The sequence below is a fragment of the Coregonus clupeaformis genome, chromosome 23 (genome assembly GCF_020615455.1).
Source record: "Coregonus clupeaformis isolate EN_2021a chromosome 23, ASM2061545v1, whole genome shotgun sequence".
NCBI classification, from domain to species: Eukaryota; Metazoa; Chordata; class Actinopteri; order Salmoniformes; family Salmonidae; genus Coregonus; species Coregonus clupeaformis.
The window spans coordinates 35,335,952-35,355,495 of NC_059214.1; the positions used below are offsets into that span (position 1 = coordinate 35,335,952).

General features: G+C 43.1%; 1 protein-coding gene across 2 annotated transcripts; it reads right to left on the reverse strand.

Moving 5' to 3' along the window:
• Positions 1-290: 290 nt before the first annotated feature.
• Positions 291-17,849, reverse strand: si:dkey-3d4.3 (actin-fragmin kinase). Of its 2 annotated transcripts, XM_041844721.2 has the most exons (9): positions 17,692-17,849; positions 11,684-11,917; positions 11,326-11,408; positions 11,110-11,188; positions 10,795-10,838; positions 10,343-10,463; positions 9,972-10,158; positions 1,479-1,586; positions 291-1,155 (listed from the first exon to the last, which is right to left on the reverse strand). In XM_041844721.2, exons 2-9 carry the CDS (start codon positions 11,850-11,852, stop codon positions 621-623), a joined length of 1,326 nt encoding a protein of 441 aa, XP_041700655.1. In that variant the 5' UTR covers positions 11,853-11,917; positions 17,692-17,849; the 3' UTR covers positions 291-620. The 2 variants fall into 2 exon arrangements, with proteins under 2 accessions (XP_041700655.1, XP_041700656.1); XM_041844722.2 differs by lacking the exon at positions 17,692-17,849 and having other exon boundaries at positions 11,326-11,443; positions 11,684-11,733.
• Positions 17,850-19,544: the final 1,695 nt, after the last annotated feature.

Here is a 19,544-nt window from a genome sequence, read left to right on the forward strand (position 1 = left end):
ATTTGTCTTGTCTTGTCATTCACACACACCTGGTTCTAATCCCCTCATTAGTCTGTGTATAAGTGTTCCCTCTGCCCCCTTGTCCTTGTGGGTGATTGTTAGTTGTGAGAGTAGTATAGCTCGGTGGAGCTACTCGTACATTTTGTTGCCAGGGTAGATTTTCCCCTGTGCCTATATTTTATTGGATTCTACCGTTACAGTGTATTGCCAGGGATTAGAGTTTCCCCTGTGCCTGTTTCGTTGATCGCTATTTGAGCGCATTTATGTGTCAACAAAGGAATAAACTCTGTATTCGGTGATTACCCTCCTGCGCCTAACTCCTTTCATCACACTCATCACAATAGGTTAAAAATAAAATAAAAAATAATCTGCTAAATAGATTTGCTGAATTGTTTTCTTAAATCTGAATGATTATTCAGCTGAATTAACAAAGATTAAGATATGTACAGTATATTTGGGACTCAGTAAAAATTATGTGGACTAATAACACCTTAGCAGGGGAACGCTATGCAGCTGCATCACCCCCCCGCTTTGTGATACATTTCCATAGAATATATCGAGTTTTCTTTTAAATAGTTTACAAAATGCCATCCCTCTCTCTCTGGGTCAGAGGTCAAAGGTCAGAGGTCAGCCAGTGTCATCTGCCACACAGATATGACCGTATGTCCAACTAAGGGCTTTCCCCCCAGCACCAGTAGCAAATCAGGCAGGTTTTGTGCTATGCTCTCATGGCTCTCCTCTGGTTTACCTGAACCATCCTCCTCCATATCCTCACAGCTCCACTGCTTACTGAAGGCCTCCTGGTTCTCAAAGGTCAGACAGTTCTCGATCCGCTGAGCGTCCTTCCTACTTAGACCATTACAATAGTCCCCCACTTCAGTGAATAGCTTCTCCGAGCTACTAAACGTCTCCAGCTCTATAGTGCCCTCTGTCTCTGAGGAGGATGGGAAGCATTTGTTCTTGAACGGCCGTATCTTGCTGTCCAGGCTATTTCTGATGGTGGTGCTGGGGGTCAGGGTGGTGCTGGTGGTGGTGGTCACGGCAGGCTGGTAGTTGGGGCCCAGGCCGGCACAGCAGTGGTAGATCCTGTGGGGAGGTGGGTTGGAGCCGGGTAGCACGGCTAGCTTACCCCAGGTCTGGGTGGTGAAGCTGTACCTGTGGATGAAAAGCATCTGCAAAATTACATATCTTATATTATTATATTATATATTCAGTGTAGCTTGCTTCAGCAAGCACACTCTAGATCTTTCTCTTACTTCTGACTTATAGTTATTACTATTATTTATTATTATTTCCCACGGGGGGCCAGTATGAAAATGTATGCACTCACTAACTGTAGGTCGCTCTGGATAAGAGCGTCTGCTAAATGACTAAAATGTAAAATGTAAATTTAGGACACTATTTCTCTTACACCGTTTAAGATAGAAACGCCATTCAAAATGTGTAGAGTGACTTAGGTCTGAATGGTGAAGCTGTACCTCCATAGACAGCTCCTGGGGGTGTGCTGGCTCTCTCCTCCTCCAAACAGAAGCATGCTGTCCCGGTAGACCAATGCTGAGTGGCCCACCAGCTTAGAGGGGCCTGACCTGTATAACACATCCACAGGACAGACAGGAAGGAAGGAAAAACAACACAACGCATGGTTAAACAACCGACACAATTCGTCTATTGTTAGGTTTTTTGCTTTGTATGGAAAAGATAACATCATTTAGATTGTTGATTTACTCCATGTGCTGTGTGTACATAAACTGCACAATAGATCCAAATGATTTATTCAAATGTAACAATTGAAAGTGAATGACGATAGCTAATTTTCCCCCAACATCAGACAGCCCCTAACTTCGGACACTTTCTAGCGGTTGGAGGACTAAATCACCTCGAGCTCAACATTTAAATGGACTGGAAAAGAACGGTAAGTTTTGCGACTAATGACACCCTTCTAGCTAGCTGACCACCGATTTTCAGTGCAATTTATGTAAGTTAAGTTAGGTTTTGAGAGTTTTCAAAAAAGTTATATATGTACACATTTTGTGGAACACGCTGCATATTGTAAAATTAGACTGCGCGACAGACCACACATCATTTAATATCCAACTTTTTACCTCTGAAATATAGCTAACGGATTTTCTAATGTTGCTAGCTTAGTTGCTAAATGTTGATAGAACTGGAAAAAGGAAAGAAATTGTAAGCGTTAGATAATACATATCACGAAAACAGCTGAATGTTGTCAAGCTTTACCGTATCAAAATTGGAGTCCTATGACGGAGGCGTTTTGCACAATCTGCAAAAATGTATTTGGAACTTCGAACCATGAACTTTTTTACACATCACTGTTGGCTATGTTTCATCTTACAACAGCTACATAGAGGCAGTATTTAGTCAAATGTTACAATGTATGCATCAATATTAATCTAATTGGGACACAAATTTTCATTACAGAAAACATCAAACAAAAAACGTGGGTACACTTTCAGTTATTGTGAAACTTTCAGCACCTTTCAATGCCTTAGCTTTGAAATGTAAATGTTTATACATATTCAGATTGAGTTATCTTTCTAAAATGTGTATAGTATGCAAAGTTATTTAGCTACATGTATTAACACCACAGCATGGAGAAAGTCAAGAGGAAGCAGTGGAGTGAGGTGGACATGTTCCATGCCATGGAGGACTGCGGGGCAGGGATGGCTATCCGCCAGGCTGCCAAGGTTAGGCATCTTTTGTTTTTAGGAGATTACCATGTGTATGTGAATTTGATCTGCTAGTAACAGTTTTCTTTTCTTATCTACCAAGGTGCATGGTGTACCTCGGCAGACCCTGGCGGACAGGCTGAGCGGCCGGGTGACCCATGGTTGTTGCAGTGGACCACCCACATTGCTTGCACCAGAGGATGAAAATTCTCTGGTGCAGTACTGTATCTACTGCCCCAGCCATGGGATCCCCTTCACCAGACAGAAGCTGATGAAATACGCCGACAAAATACGCAGGTATTTGGTGTTTTATGTGTTTATGTATGTATACCCTGAGAGTATTTGGTGTTTTATGTGTTTATGTATGTGTTCTCGCATACCCCGATAGCATCTGGTCAGCGGGGTGGTGGCACAGGAATCCTCATCTCTCCCAAGTGGACATTCTCTCTTTCTCCCCTGACCCATCTGTCTATCTCCTCATTTGAATTCCATGCTGTCACAGTCACTAGCCCATTCAAGCTTAACATCCTTATCATTTATCGCCCTCCAGGTTCCCTTGGAGAGTTCATCAATGAGCTTGACGCCTTGATAAGTTCCTTTCCTGAGGATGGCTCACCCCTCATAGTTCTGGGTGACTTTAACCTCCCTACGTCTACCTTTGACTACTTTCTCTCTGCCTCCTTTCCACTCCTCTCCTCTTTTGACCTCACCCTCTCACCGTCCCCCCCTACTCACAAGGCAGGCAATACGCTTGACCTCATCTTTACTAGATGCTGTTCTTCTACTAATCTCACTGCAACTCCCCTCCAAGTCTCCGACCACTACTTTGTATCCTTTTCTCTCTCGCTCTCCTCCAACACTACTCACTCTGCCCCTACTCAGATGGTAATGCGCCGTCACAACCTTCGCTCTCTCTCTCCCGCTACTCTCTCCTCTTCCATCCTATCATCTCTTCCCTCTGCTCAACCCTTCTCCCTCCAATCTCCTGATTCTGCCTCCTCAACCCTCCTCTCCTCCCTTTCTGCATCCTTTGACTCTCTATGTCCCCTATCCTCCCGGCCGGCTCGGTCCTCCCCTCCTGCTCCGTGGCTTGACGACTCATTGCGAGCTCACAGAACAGGGCTCCGGGCAGCTGAGCGGAAATGGAGGAAAACTAGACTCCCTGCGGACCTGGCATCTTTTCACTCCCTCCTCTCTACATTTTCTTCCTCTGTTTCTGCTGCTAAAGCTACCTTATACCACTCTAAATTCCAAGCATCTGCCTCTAAACCTAGGAAGCTCTTTGCCACCTTCTCCTCCCTGCTGAATCCTCCTCCCCCTCCTCCCCCCCCTCCTCCCTCTCTGTGGATGACTTCGTCAACCATTTTGAAAAGAAGGTTGACGACATCCAATCCTCGTTTGTTAAGTCAAATGACACCGCTGGTCCTGCTCAAACTGCCCTAGCCTATGCTTTGACTTCTTTCTCCCCTCTCTCTCCAGATGAAATCTTGCGACTTGTGACGGCCGGCCGCCCAACATCCTGCCCGCTTGACCCTATCCCCTCCTCTCTTCTCCAGACCATTTCCGGAGACCTTCTCCCTTACCTCACCTCGCTCATCAACTCATCCTTGACCCCTGGCCATGTCCCTTCCGTCTTCAAGAGAGCGAGAATTGCATCCCTTCTCAAAAAACCTACACTCGATCCCTCCGATGTCAACAACTACAGACCAGTATCCCTTCTTTCTTTTCTCTCCAAAACTCTTGAGCGTGCCGTCTTTAGTCAACTCTCTTGCTATCTCTCTCAGAATGACCTTCTTGATCCAAACCAGTCAGGTTTCAAGACTGGTCATTCAACTGAGACTGCTCTTCTCTGTGTCACGGATGCTCTCCGCACTGCTAAAGCTAACTCTCTCTCCTCTGCTCTTGTCCTTCTAGACCAGGGGTGTCAAACTCATTTTAGCTCAGGGGCCACATGGAGGAAAATCTATTCCCAAGTGGGCCGGACCGGTAAAATCATGGTATATATAACTTAAAAACAACAACTTCAGATTGTTTTCTTTGTTTTAATACTATCAACATAAAACATAAAGCTGGAGCCTGAGGACAGTGTGTCCAAAATAGTACAAGCACAACATCACTATTAATCATAAAACACCTGAAGTTTATTTGAAAATTCAAAAGAAAAAGAACACACAAACACACAATGCCTCAGTGATTCACAGAAGTATATCACAGATCACAGAACTATATCAGGGTGTCTCTTGCAGCACTTTAAGTGGGGTTGCATAGTTTATTTGACTCCTGATACCTGGCATCTTTTAGCTTTCACCAGCGCATCAATATCAGGCGTCACATCCTGAGTGGCAGCCAACTTCAGGATGTGATTCAAGTGCTTGTGCGTGAGCCTTGAGCGCAGCTTTGTTTTATTTATGCTCATTACAGAGAACTTGCTCACAAAGATATGTGGTTCCAAACATGCACAACAGTTTTGCAGCGAGGGCTGTCAAGTTGGGGTAACCTGGCAAGAGATTCTGATAAAATGTGTCCAAGCCAGCTGCTTTTTTCCCGATAATTGAGGGCGCACCATCTGTAGCCAGGCTGACAGCGCGGGAACTGTCCACTCCGACCCTGTCCAGCGCGCCGACGAGTGCAGTGAAAATATCAGCTGCTGTCGTTGTATCTGTCATCGGCACCAACTCCACGAACTCCTCCGTGACGGTCAATGTGTCATCAACTCCGCGGATGAAAATGGCCAGTTGTGCAACATCTGTAATGTCCGTGCTTTCATCAATTGCAACCGAAAACGCAATAAATGACTTTACTTTTTGCTTCAACTGGCTGTCCAAATCCACTGAAAGATCGGAAATCCTGTCTGCAACTGTGTTTCTTGTCAGGCTGATATTTGCAAAAGCCTGGTGCTTTTCAGGGCACACAATCTCTGCTGCCTTCATCATGCATGTTTTTACAAATTCACCCTCACTTAATGGTTTTGAAGCCACTGCGATTTCATTAGCAATGAGGTAGCTAGCTTTCACTGCAGCGTCACTGATGTCTCGGCTGTGAGTAAACACAGACTGCTGTTTCTTCAGACCCACCAACAGTTCATTCACCTTCTCTCATCTCCGCTGTCCTTGAAAGTTGTCATATTTGTCGGCATGAAGACTCACATAGTGGCGACGAAGGTTATATTCTTTCAGCACTGCAACATGCTGTGAACACACCAAACATACAGCTTTCCCATTCAATTCCGTGAATAAATAGAAGGATGACAATTTTTCTTGGAACACTCTGCACTCTGCGTCCACTTTTCTCTTTTTTGACAGAGACATATTGGGGCAATGAGGGTGCCAAAGCACATAATGTTAAAAGTAGAAGCCGTAATAAATATCGCGGGCAAAACAAAGTAGCTCATCCGGACTGGCTGCACTTGCTTGACCTATTTGCTCTGCCCCGGTATAAACAGTTTGCTTGCTTAACACAATTGCTATTGCGCCATCCAGTGGACACAATTGGAACAGCAGTTTCTTTTATTGTAAAATTGCAGCTCATTTTTATACTTTACAAAATCATCTCGCGGGCCGGATTAAACCCGTTTGCGGGCCTGATCCGGCCCGCGGGCCGGACGTTTGACACTATCTGCTGCCTTTGATACTGTGAACCATCAGATCCTCCTCTCCACCCTCTCCGAGTTGGGCATCTCCGGCGCGGCTCACTCTTCGATTGGGTCCTACCTGACAGGTCGCTCCTTCCAGGTAGCGTGGCGAGAATCTGTCTCCGCACCACGTGCTCTCACCACTGGTGTCCCCCAGGGCTCAGTTCTAGGCCCTCTCCTATTCTCGCTATACACCAAGTCACTTGGCTCTGTCATATCCTCACATGGCCTCTCCTATCATTGCTACGCAGACGACACACAATTAATCTTCTCCTTTCCCCCTTCTGATAACCAGGTGGCGAATCGCATCTCTGCATGTCTGGCAGACATATCAGTGTGGATGACGGATCACCACCTCAAGCTGAACCTCGGCAAGACGGAGCTGCTCTTCCTCCCGGGGAAGGACTGCCCGTTCCATGATCTCGCCATCACGGTTGACAACTCCGTTGTGTCCTCCTCCCAGAGTGCAAAGAGCCTTGGCGTGACCCTGGACAACACCCTGTCGTTCTCCGCTAACATCAAGGCGGTGACCCGATCCTGTAGGTTCATGCTCTACAACATTCGCAGAGTACGACCCTGCCTTACACAGGAAGCGGCACAGGTCCTAATCCAGGCACTTGTCATCTCCCGTCTGGATTACTGCAACTCGCTGTTGGCTGGGCTCCCTGCCTGTGCCATTAAACCCCTACAACTCATCCAGAACGCTGCAGCCTGTCTGGTGTTCAACCTTCCCAAGTTCTCTCACGTCACTCCGCTCCTCTGCACACTCCACTGGCTTCCAGTTGAAGCTCGCATCTGCTACAAGACCATGGTGCTTGCCTACGGAGCTGTGAGGGGAACGGCACCTCCGTACCTTCAGGCTCTGATCAGTCCCTACACCCAAACGAGGGCATTGTGTTCATCCACCTCTGGCCTGCTGGCCCCCCTACCTCTGCGGAAGCACAGTTCCCGCTCAGCCCAGTCAAAACTGTTCGCTGCTCTGGCACCCCAATGGTGGAACAAGCTCCCTCACGACGCCAGGACAGCGGAGTCACTCACCACCTTCCGGAGACACTTGAAACCCCACCTCTTTAAGGAATACCTGGGATAGGATAAAGTAATCCTTCTACCCCCCCTTACCCCACCCCCAAAAAAAATCTATCATAAGGTGAATGCACCAATTTGTAAGTCGCTCTGGATAAGAGCGTCTGCTAAATGACGAAAATGTAAATGTAAATGTATTTTTTTTTTTTATGTATGTAGATTGGTGGACTGACTGTTCTCAATGTGTGTGAGGTAAATGTGGCTGTGTATGGTGATGCCAAAACAAACATTTTCATCCTGGTTGGACAATTATATATTCTATTCTATTATAGGTTTCGGCACCCAGGGGAAACAATCCCACCACTGGGGAGGAGGTGGTGGGAAATGTTCAGGAGGAGGCACAAGAACCTGAGCATGAGGAGGCTGGACACCCTGGACAGGGAGAGAGCTGAGTGTGCCACACATCCGACGATGGACACCTTCTTCACTTCTTATGAGAAGCACTTGGAGGAGAGTGGGTTGAGGGAGAAACCCAGACAAATCTATAACTGCGATGAGTCTGGGTTTCGTAGCGACCAGAGCAGGCACAAAGTGCTGGCTCCCCGGGGCGCAGAACACGTGTACCAGCAGGCTCCGGGGACCAAGGAGCACATCACAGTGCTGGCATGCTTCAATGCAGCTGGGGAGGACATCCCCCCATTTATCATCTACCCCAAGTGTTTCCCCGGTGGCCACTACACACTGGGAGTCCCCCCCCAAGCCTTGTATGGACGGTCAAACAGTGGCTACATTGAAGGGGACCTGTTCAGGAAGTGGTTTCAGCACTTCATTAAGCATGCAGTGAAGGAGCGCCTTCTCCTTCTCCTCTTCGATGGGCACAAGAGCCACATGGACCTGGAGGTCTCTCTTTACATATCTACAGTCCATAGCACCAGCCCTCAAGTAATCTCCACCTCCTCCAAAACTTCTGCAGCTTCCTCCAGAGGTATTGATGTAAAAAAGTAGAAAAGGGTTTTTATGCAACATGCTCTGTCTAACACTACTTTTTCTCAAACTGCAGCACAGAAAAGGAAGAGAAAAGCTCCACTGGTCACGCCACCCATGGCACCACTCTCAGGTACTTCATAATCTGTTTTTCTCTCTCTCTCTCAGTTGTATCAATTACTATTGTTGTTGAATAACTTCTACATTTTGCAAAACCATATTAATCGATTTTTATTATTATTTAATTTTTTATAAAAGAAGACACCACCTGCTGTGCTCGCTGCGGGGAGCATGATCCGCCTGCAAGCTCCCCTCAGATCCAAGGTGCCATGGATGTGCTGTGACTTCTGTCAGCACTGGTTCCACTGCAGGTGTGTGCAGTGGGATCCAGAGGTAGCGGTGGAGCTGGATTTTTATTGTGATTTTTGTGACAATATAGGGATGGAGGTCGAGATGTAATTGTTTGTTTTGTTTGTGTACTATATGAAATTATTTATTTGTACAAAAAAATGTATGTCTAAAATATAATATATATATATTTATTCAATCCATCTTGTGTATTTCTTCCTTTACTTTCCAAGTGCATCTCTGCAACACAAACTCCAACAGTGTTTTCATTGTTTATGTCAATATACATAACTGAAATTAAAGTTTTATTTGATGTAAATTATTAAAACTTATATTTTAGTATTCAACTGTTATCTACTTTCTCAAAACATAAGATTAATCTGTAAAACAAACGATGAGACATTATTTGGTTACAACACTGAATATGTTGGTGTAGAACCATTTCTTAAGAGTCCACTGGAGGGCGCACCGGGCTACGCAATGAAAAGTTGACAGGCAAGTCATAATTTTTTACCAGAAGCTAGCCAACTAGTCAACTATCTAGTAAACATTTCGGATACGAGGTTGGTGTCTCTTTTTTCAATAAAATTAAACGGATATATCTTGTAATTGAACAAAATAGTAAGGTGGTCGATAACTGGGGACCGTATGCCGATAATATGGGACATATTTGTTTTGCTAAACCGCTTATCAAAAAGCTGATAATAGTAGTATTTCCACTGAAATGTCAAACATGCTAATTGCTAACCTGTTAGCTAACATTTTTACGACACCACTTTGATGGCTTGATCACAAGATAACACTGTTGAAGGTAATATATTTCTTAAACGCTGTTGAATATGCCGATAATACGGGGTTCCACACTAGAGGTTTGTGAGAGGTTAATGCTACAGGTTAAGCAAATTAATCTGGTGACTAGGCGCCAGATAACATTGTCTGGTTTCAGCTGTTTTGCATTTCCTGTTGAGAGTAGAAACGCTGAACAAATTGCCACAAAAAACAACTGAGCCCATAAAGAGAAATTATAATTTACATGTTATTGCCCTCCATAAGGCTATTGAGGTTGTCAGTGCCTGAAGCAGACCTGGGTCAAATACATGATTTCAAATACTTTCAAATACTTGACGGGAGCTTGATTTAGCTTGCCCAGTACAATGGAACCAATGGAATAGTCCTAAAGGTGTCAGTGCCTGAACCCTTGAAAACTATTTTCATAGATCTGCAGTATCCAGTGAAACCCCAGAGGCAGAGAGAGAGAGAGAGAGAGAGAGAGAGAGAGAGAGAGAGAGATCACTCACGTGGCTTTGAGACAGCTCCAGGAATGACTGGTATAGTTCCATCTCCACAGATCCCTCTGCTCCCTCAGGCCTCTCAGACCCCCGAACAGGTACATGCAGTCCAGGTGGGTCATGGCAGAGTGGCTGTGTCTGGGACCAGGACCCACCTCCGTCTGGGTACAGTCCAGCAGGGACCACAACATAGTGTCTGACACACACATGGATGGACACACACACACACAAGCATTGTTAAGTGAAGTGTTGGTAAATTATAAACTTATTACAGTCATGACATCATTATTGTTTTCTCTGGAAATGGGACAGCAATGTGTTGTTATTAAATGATAATCACGAAAACCAAATGATCTATCCATAGAAAACGTTTAACTCACCAAATTCTAACTTCCAGAACTCCTGTGATGAGGCTCTCATGTCAATGTATCCTCCGTAGATGTACATGGCAGAGCTAAACACCACGGCACTGTGGCCCTTCCTGTTGACTGGCACCTGGTTCTGTTAACATGTTAGCATATGGATGGCCATGAGGGATGTCATCAATATCAGTAACAAGGCGTGGGAACCCTACCCGATCAGCTACTACTATTCATCATGCTATGGGCCAGTTTATAGAGCTGCCATATGCTGTTGTTACATTTAGTTAATCAATAGATTTTGTTTTTCATTCATTTCAGTTAAAAGCATACTTGATATGAGAGGGTATGCAAATTAATATGTACTGTTCTTTTAATAATTTATAGTGGTGCAAGCTGTGGAAAATGAGCATGGTTACATTATCACTCTCAATTTCCCTAGTATGTGGAGTGTTTACTATTACAATACATACCTGAGGGGGGTTCCTTTCCTGCCAGGACACCCACTGCTCTTTCACTGCAAGAGATACGAGAAAGGACACTGAAAACTGTGCAGAACTCAGAAACAAAGGCAGTATGGCAGCTTTTCTTTGGAGTCACTCCCTATGAGAACTGTGAACTAGTACCAACTTATTATGTTGTCAGGTAGGATTTTAAATGTCAGATACAAGTTTGAACATGTTTTAGCACCCCTTTCTTGTGAGGAGTAGATGCGTTTTGGATGTTGTTGGATCATTATGGTTGTGTCAGTAGTTATTGAGGTGTATGTTGACCACAGTGGAATTTACCAATATCAAACAACCAGAGGGGGGTTTTCCATATAGTGTACGCAGAATCAATCATTCCACCGAAGACATACAGAACACCCTGTAAAGATAATGTATTTACAATCAACATCGAGCTACATGAAGCCGACCATGTACAGCAATGCTAAGCAGTCTGAGATACAATGACATTGATATTACCTTGATATAACCATACATATGACATAGATAAAACCCTACCTGATAGGCCACCATGGAATGTTCCTGAAGCGCCTCAGGTGCTGCCTCACAGCTACAGTCCAACTCTGTCCACTCATTGCATACTAGATAGACAGTGGTTAGGTCCATACCTACAGTCCTAATGTGTAATAACATCACTGTATAACACTGTTATAACGATTGAATCACAGTCTGCATAACTGACATAAACAGATTGTAGCAGACCAGGTCATAATATAAAGAAAGCTATAATAATTATGACTTAGAAAAAGTATAGTGTATCTGACACTTACTAATCTTGGAAGGAACCCAGAAGAAAATCTTGCATGCATGCTGGCCAGCTATGTTAACAGTCTGTCAACAGAGACTAGTCACTTACCAACATTATACCTCCAGAAGTCCCTGAGCGAGTGGCTCTCCCTCCCTCCCAACACAAAGACACTGCCCCCGTAGGAGCAGCAGGCGTGCTTGTAGCGGTTACATGGTGCAGGGCCACTCTGAGGCAGTACGGTCCACAGGCTGGGGCTGCTACTGCTCCTCCGGCTCATACTAGGGAATCCTCAATCTCGGCTGTCATTGGGGTGCTATTCTCCTCAGGAAAAACCACTGACGACTGCATGGTGAAGAACAGGGCACAGCAACACTAGTTGTCAACCACTACGGGTGTCATTTGACTGTTCTCCTCATTTGTTGTCTTTGGAAAGAGATTAAATGCACACAGTGAATAAAGCTTTAACCAAAACAGTCAGTGTGAATTCGAATTCCTCTGCAGTTGCAAGTTTAAAAAAAATCTATGAACTATTATCCTCAGGAAAAACTGACAGTGAGGTTTGTGATGTCATTCTTGTCTCTGAGGGGAATGGACAAGTTCCCTGGATTATGAATGGCTTCTCTGTCCCCAGGTGTGACACCTGATATAACAGACAATGCACTGCAACCCCAACCACCCCCGGCAACACCATAGGTCAGGACACAAAGTCGGCCACCACCACACTCCATTATGTTGCCAACATATGGCAGACAGTCCTACACAGACACAGTTGCCATGACAGCATTTGTTGTTGCTGCTGGAGTATGCTTATGTGCTCATCTGACACCCTCTATAGGCAGAGCACCTGACTCTGAGTAAACTACAGAGCCCCTGACTCTGTGGGCAATTCAGTGGGAAACCCCTCCCTTTGCAGGCAACATATTCATTATTATAACTCCTCACACTCTTATGACTATATAATAGCCTGAGCCTATATCTGTTATGTTGTCTTGCCAACTTTGTCAGGCCAAACATAGACAGCACAATTACATCTGGGACCAGGCTAACTGTATAAAAGTACTTCTTCATATAATCAGAACAGTCAGCTACATACCCAAAAAGAGACATTTGTATTAGTACTTTGTATGGTTTTTGTGAATTTATAATACATTTGTATATTAATTTGTGGTGCATGCATATGTATTCACCCCCTTTGCTATGAAGCCCCTAAATTAGATCTGGTGCAACCAATTACCTTCAGAAGTCACATAATTAGTTAAATAAAGTCCACCTGTGTGCAATCTAAGTGTCAAAACATCTGCAACACCACTAAGCAAGGGGCACCACCAAGCAAGCGGCACCATGAAGACCAAGGAGCTCTCCAAACAGGTCAGGGACAAAGTTCTGGAGAAGTACAGATCAGGGTTCGGTTATAAAAAAATATCAGAAACTTTGAACATCCCACGGAGCACCATTAAATCCATTATTAAAAAATTGAAAGAATATGGCACCACAAAAAACCTGCCAAGAGAGGGCCGCCCACCATAACTCACGGACCAGGCAAGGAGGGCATTAATCAGAGAGGCAACAAAGAGACCAAAGATAACACTGAAGGAGCTGCAAAGCTCCACAGCGGAGATTGGAGTATCTGTCCATAGGACCACTTTAAGCCGTACACTCCACAGAGCTGGGCTTTATGGAAGAGTGGCCAGAAAAAAGCCATTGCTTAAAGAAAAAAATACGCAAACAAGTTTGGTGTTCGCTAAAAGGCATGTGGGAGACTCCTCAAACATATGGAAGAAGGTACTCTGGTCAAATGAGACTAAAATTGAGCTTTTTGGCCATCAAGGAAAACGCTATGTCTGGCGCAAACCCAACATCACCCCGAGAACACCATCCCCACAGTGAAGCATGGTAGTGGCAGCATCATGCTGTGTGGATGTTTTTCATCGGCAGGGACTGGGAAACTGGTCAGAATTGACGGAATGATGGATGGTGCTAAATACAGGGAAATTCTTGAGGGAAACCTGTTTCAGTCTTCCAGAGATTTGAGACTGGGACGGAGGTTCACCTTCCAGCAGGACAATGACCCTAAACGTACTGCTAAAGCAACACTCTAGTGGTTTAAGGGGAAACATTTAAATGTCTTGGAATGGCCTAGTCAAAGCCCAGACCTCAATCCAATTGAGAATCTGTGGTATGACTTAAAGATTGCTGTACACCAGCAGAACCCATCCAACTTAAAGGAGCTGGAGCAGTTTTGCCTTGAAGAATGGGCAAAAATCCCAGTGGCTACATTTACATTTACATTTTACATTAGATGTGCCAAACTCATAGAGACATACCCCAAGAGACTTGCAGCTGTAATTGCTGCAAAAGGGTGAATAGTTATGCACACACAAGTTTTCTGTTTTTTTTTTGTCTTATTTCTTGTTTGTTTCACACAAAAAAATAAAGTGGTAGGCATGTTGTGTAAATCAAATGATACAAACCCCCAAAACATCCATTTTAATTCCAGGTTGTAAGTCAACAAAATAGAAAAAATGCCTATGGAGGTGAATACTTTTGCAAGCCACTGTAACCAAACATTCTTTGTGACAAAACCATCAGAAGAGTTGAAAATGTGACGGAATCCCATTTACATTTTATTTTTTATTTAGTACATGGGAATTTAACTTTTTATGCAGATTTTAGAATATTCGCATGAAAATCTGTCACCAATTGGATGCAAACCTAGCTACAATGTGTGGGCATAGCCAGGCGTTGCAATTGGAGGATGCATTTTATGCATATTCTATAATGATATTCAATAGGCTACAAACTTTGAGAAATGATGATTGGGCACTCCTGCACCTAAAAAAATTGACTACACCACTGGTCCCCTGCCCAATTTCATTGTGGGGGTCAACAAGCAACTCCTCTACTTCTACATTTTGAAAACAGTTTGCAACATACAGTAAGTGGAAGGCTACGTGGAAGTCCGCCCAACCCCTTCAAAGTTTTTTGGGGGGGATTTTTTTTTTTTAGGAAACATAACTAACTTCCTGCATTTCTACACATTTTGCAACGGGGCAGAGAAAAATGTGCTGTTTAAAAGTAACTGTCCAGTGAAAGTCTCACTTACATATTATGTTAACTCATACCCAAATAATGTTGTTGACTCATCCTATACTCATATTTGTGTCCAAAGCATAAATTGGAGGAAAAAAAAAAACTTCAAAAACTTGTATACCAAACAGACCGTTTAAAAAATGCTTGGTATTTCCTCATAGAGGATGACGTGGATGAGCTGGCCAATCAGCGGTCTACTTGCATTAATATTTTTATGACCGGTATGCGTCCACACCATTCCATTGCTGGGATACGCCCACACCATTCCAACACAGAAAATATGCTTTTTAAAGGTCATGAACAGTCAAAATCTTTCATGAAATTTGATGATATTTGAAGGAAACCAGATCAAAGTATGATGGCCAAAGTATGCGTTGCATCGTGCTAAGAACAGCCCTTAGCCGTGGTATATTGGCCATATAGCACAAACCCCCGAGGTGCCTTATTGCTATTATAAACTGGTTACCAACGTAATTAGAACAGTAAAAATGAATTATTTGTCATACCCGTGGTCAATGATCTGATATACCACGGCTGGTCTGCTGCTGCTCGTTTCAACTGTTCTGCCTGCGGCTATGGAACCCTGACCTGTTCACCGGACGTACTACCTTGTCCCGGACATGCTGTTTTTGACTCTTTCTCTCTCTACCGCACCAGCTGTCTCGATCTCTGAATGCTTGGCTATGAAAAGCCAACTGACATGTACTCCTGAGGTACTGACCTGTTGCACCCTCTACAATCACTGTGATTATAATTTGACCTTGCTAGTCATCTATGAACATTTGAACATCTTGAAGAACAATCTGGCCTTAATGGCCATGTACTCTTATAATCTCCACCCGGCACAGCCAGAAGAGGACTGGCCACCCCTCAGAGTCTGGTTCCTCCCTAGGTTTTTTCCTAGGTTCCTGCCTTTCCGGGGAGTTTTTCCTAGCCACCGTGCTTCTACATCTGCATTGCATGCTGTTTTGGGTTTTAGGTTGGGTTTCTCTATAGCACTTTGTGACATCTGCTGATATAAAAAGGGCTTTAAATTTGATTGACATACTGTACCACACCAACAAATGCTGAAGAACATACGCACATCCAGGTACTTTCCGCAGATGCTGGAGTTGTAGGCAAACTCATGGAAAACAGAAAGGAAAACGCTGCACACCGCTGCTCACGCTCCCAGGTGATTTTATTTATAACAACGTTTCGACCCTAAGGTTTTCATCAGGCATCGATATCCCAGGTGGGGGTGGAAGGTCCTGTGCAGCGTTTTCCTTTCTGTTTTCGATATACCACACCCCCTCTGGCCATATTGCTTAAATATATAATTGATGAAGTTTCAATGTTGTTTGAGTTGCTTTGTGTATCACCAAATTTGCTTGAGATCATTGATACTGCAACACTGCTCACTGCATTCAAGTTGCTTTACATAGGCATTTCAAAGAGCTGTCAGTCAAGGCGAACTCATTAATATTATCTCCCCACCCACTCAGCCTGTCTTTTCAAACTTCCTGGTAGTTGCCATGAGAGAAAAATACTTTTCAGGATGACTGTTCAGGACCTTTAACATACTTAATGACAATTTTTTTTGGGAAGGAAAACTATTTCACTCATATCGTAATTAATTCTAGGTCATATTTTATAGAAATATGGAAACACTGGACAGTTACTTTAGAAGGTCGACTTTGGGCAAAACCCCAAAATAACTGCTTTAAACTGTATAACTGATAAATGTACCATCATATCAGGTCATTTAATGGTTACATTTTTGGGGAGAATAAGATATTTGGCTACTGCAGTGCCATTTCTTACCGATCTCTGCAGCTTCTGTCCAAAAACAAATCCTGTGAAATGACATCAACACAAACTGGAGGAGTTACTGGCTAGCTACAAGTGGCTATCTTAGCTAATGAACTAGCTAGGTCGGTCACAGCCTTCATGACCAGATTGACACATCGATGAACCACCAAAGGCACAACTAAGTTCTGTTTGAAAATTGAGACCGTTTTTCGTGCCCAAAGTCGACCGTTAAAGCTCATTTCCTGCAATTCTACACATTTTGCCATTGCTTATGACATGTTAATATGCTATCTGGGGGGCCCCCAACCTCAAGGTTGTTTTTGTGTTCTAAAAATAAAGTAGGTAATTGGGAGCAGTACCTACCTTCTTGAATTAAGAATGTAGATATTTTCAAATATGTTCATGCCTGTGTGAAGGCCTACCCTATGTGAACAGGAAATTATAGTTAATTCCTTCACTGATATTCTATTCTATTCTTCTATCTGAACTGTTTTCAAGTGATTTTCTGAAGGCTTCCATTTCTCAGTTCCATCGACTAGCCTACCCTGATTAGAAAGGTTTGGATTAAGAAAGGTGCATTGCAATGTTATTACAAACTACAAAGCACAAACTATTATTACATTGTTATTACGAAATCGAAGGACTGGTTAGATCACGGAAAAATACAAGTTTGGAGGAGAACGTCGAGGAGGGGGCAAGTGACCATTATTTCAGCTCTCAGCGCCCGCTATTTCGGCACTATGCACATGTTTCTTACCACATTCTTCCTACTGACTTTACAGGCAACTACAACCTAGTCAGTAAAATTAAAACTACGCCTACATCTCAAGATGTAGCCTAGGATACTTATTCTACACATCTCCTTTGCCTAGGCTACTACATTAAATTAAGTATATTTTCCAGAAGAGAAACGCACAAGTGACAAAAGTTTAGCAACAATGTGAGCACGGGTCACTGGCCATAAACGTTTCACTGTGTAAGATAAGATCAAGAGACGATTTGCAATTTCTTACTCAATTAGAATAATTGTTGCTTTCATTGTGGCAATATATCATTATAAAACCCTCACGAAAAATAAACCAAAACCACTATTTCAATAGCAAATAAAAACGTAATGTCTTCTATTTTCCTTTTAGGCTACATAGCCTACACAGCCAAAGCTGAACTCACTTATTGCATCGTTGAATAGCCTATACATTGAGAGTTTAAATTTACATCATAGAAGACTAAATTACCTGTCAGATATCCGATATCTCACCCGTTCCTGTGATCATCCAGGCTTTGAAGAGCATTTCAGAAGGAGGGGCATATTGTGGTTTGAGCAGGAAGTGTGGCTGTTTCTCTGTATTGAAAAATGAGAAACCCCCAACACTGGAGAAAGCACGTGATAGTAGACTACTATTTTCACTTACATATTTTAGTCAAATGTAAATGTTTGCCTGTCAGTGTAATATGCATGTCCACTTTATTACTATAGGCTACTATGACATAATAAGCATTTTGTCACGTATGCCACTAGTACATCACTAATCCATTGTCATTAAAATTGCAAAGCATAACATGCCCATATTATGCCAACACTGGAAAAACATTATTTTACTGTATATTACAGTGAACTTTGAGCTAACATAATTCAGTAAAAATGGATGCATAAAATGCCCATATTATGTTACCTCAAAATTCACTGTAATATACAGAAAAGTAATGTTTTTCCTATATTTTAGCTGGCATAATATGGTCATGTTATGCTTTGCAATGTTAATGACAATGGATTAGTGATGTACTAGTGGCAGAAGTTAGAAAATGTTTACCAACCAATTTTACTAAAAAGGTCACTGTAATATAGAATAACCAGTTATATTAACCCATATTTTAAATTGGCATAATATGGACATCGTATGGTAAACAATGGTCATCACACTGGATTAATGACATATAAAAAAATTAACACATATCAAGCTCACCTATACTGAAAAAATGAAACATGGGACCAACACTTTACATTGCGTTAATATTTTTGTTCATGACCGTAAACACATCTTGCTTTTACAATAGAACATTTCCTAAACAGCACCACCATTAGGCTACTGCAGCCTCTGCTGCCTCACTCTAGCGTGATATCAAGGTAACTTTTGATAAGTCGCGAAAATGAAATAATCGATTTGGTATAATTTTGATAATGGAAGATTTAAAAAGTGTCCTTCAAACTGTTTGCTTGGGACGATTTGTAGCTATCGTCTCTACAGTGAGGGAAAAAAGTATTTGATCCCCTGCTGATTTTGTACGTTTTCCCACTGACAAAGAAATGATCAGTCTATAATTTTAATGGTAGGTTTATTTGAACAGTGAGAGACAGAATAACAACAACAGAATCCAGAAAAATGAATGTCAAAAATGCATTTGCATTTTAATGAGGGAAATAAGTATTTGACCCCCTCTCAATCAGAAAGATTTCTGTCTCACAGGTGTCTTTTATACAGGTAACTAGCTGAGATTAGGAGCACACTCTTAAAGGGAGTGCTCCTAATCTCAGTTTGTTACCTGTATAAAAGACACCTGTCCACAGAAGCAATCAATCAATCAGATTCCAAACTCTCCACCATGGCTAAGACCAAGGAGCTCTCCAAGGATGTCAGGAACAAGATTGTAGACCTACACAAGGCTGGAATGGGCTACAAGACCAATCACCAAGCAGCTTGGTGAGAAGGTGACAACAGTTGGTGCGATAATTCGCAAATGGAAGAAACACAAAATACCTGTCAATCTCCCTCGGCCTGGGGCTCCATGCAAGATCTCACCTCGTGGAGTTGCAATTATCATGAGAACGGTGAGGAATCAGCCCAGAACTACACGGGAGGATCTTGTCAATGATCTCAAGGCAGCTGGGACCATAGTCACCAAGAAAACAATTGGTAACACACTACGCTGTGAAGGACTGAAGTCCTACAGCGCCCGCAAGGTCCCCCTGCTCAAGAAAGTACATATACATGCCCGTCTGAAGTTTGCCAATGAACATCTGAATGATTCAGAGGAGAACTGGGTGAAAGTGTTGTGGTCAGATGAGACCAAAATGGAGCTCATTGGCATT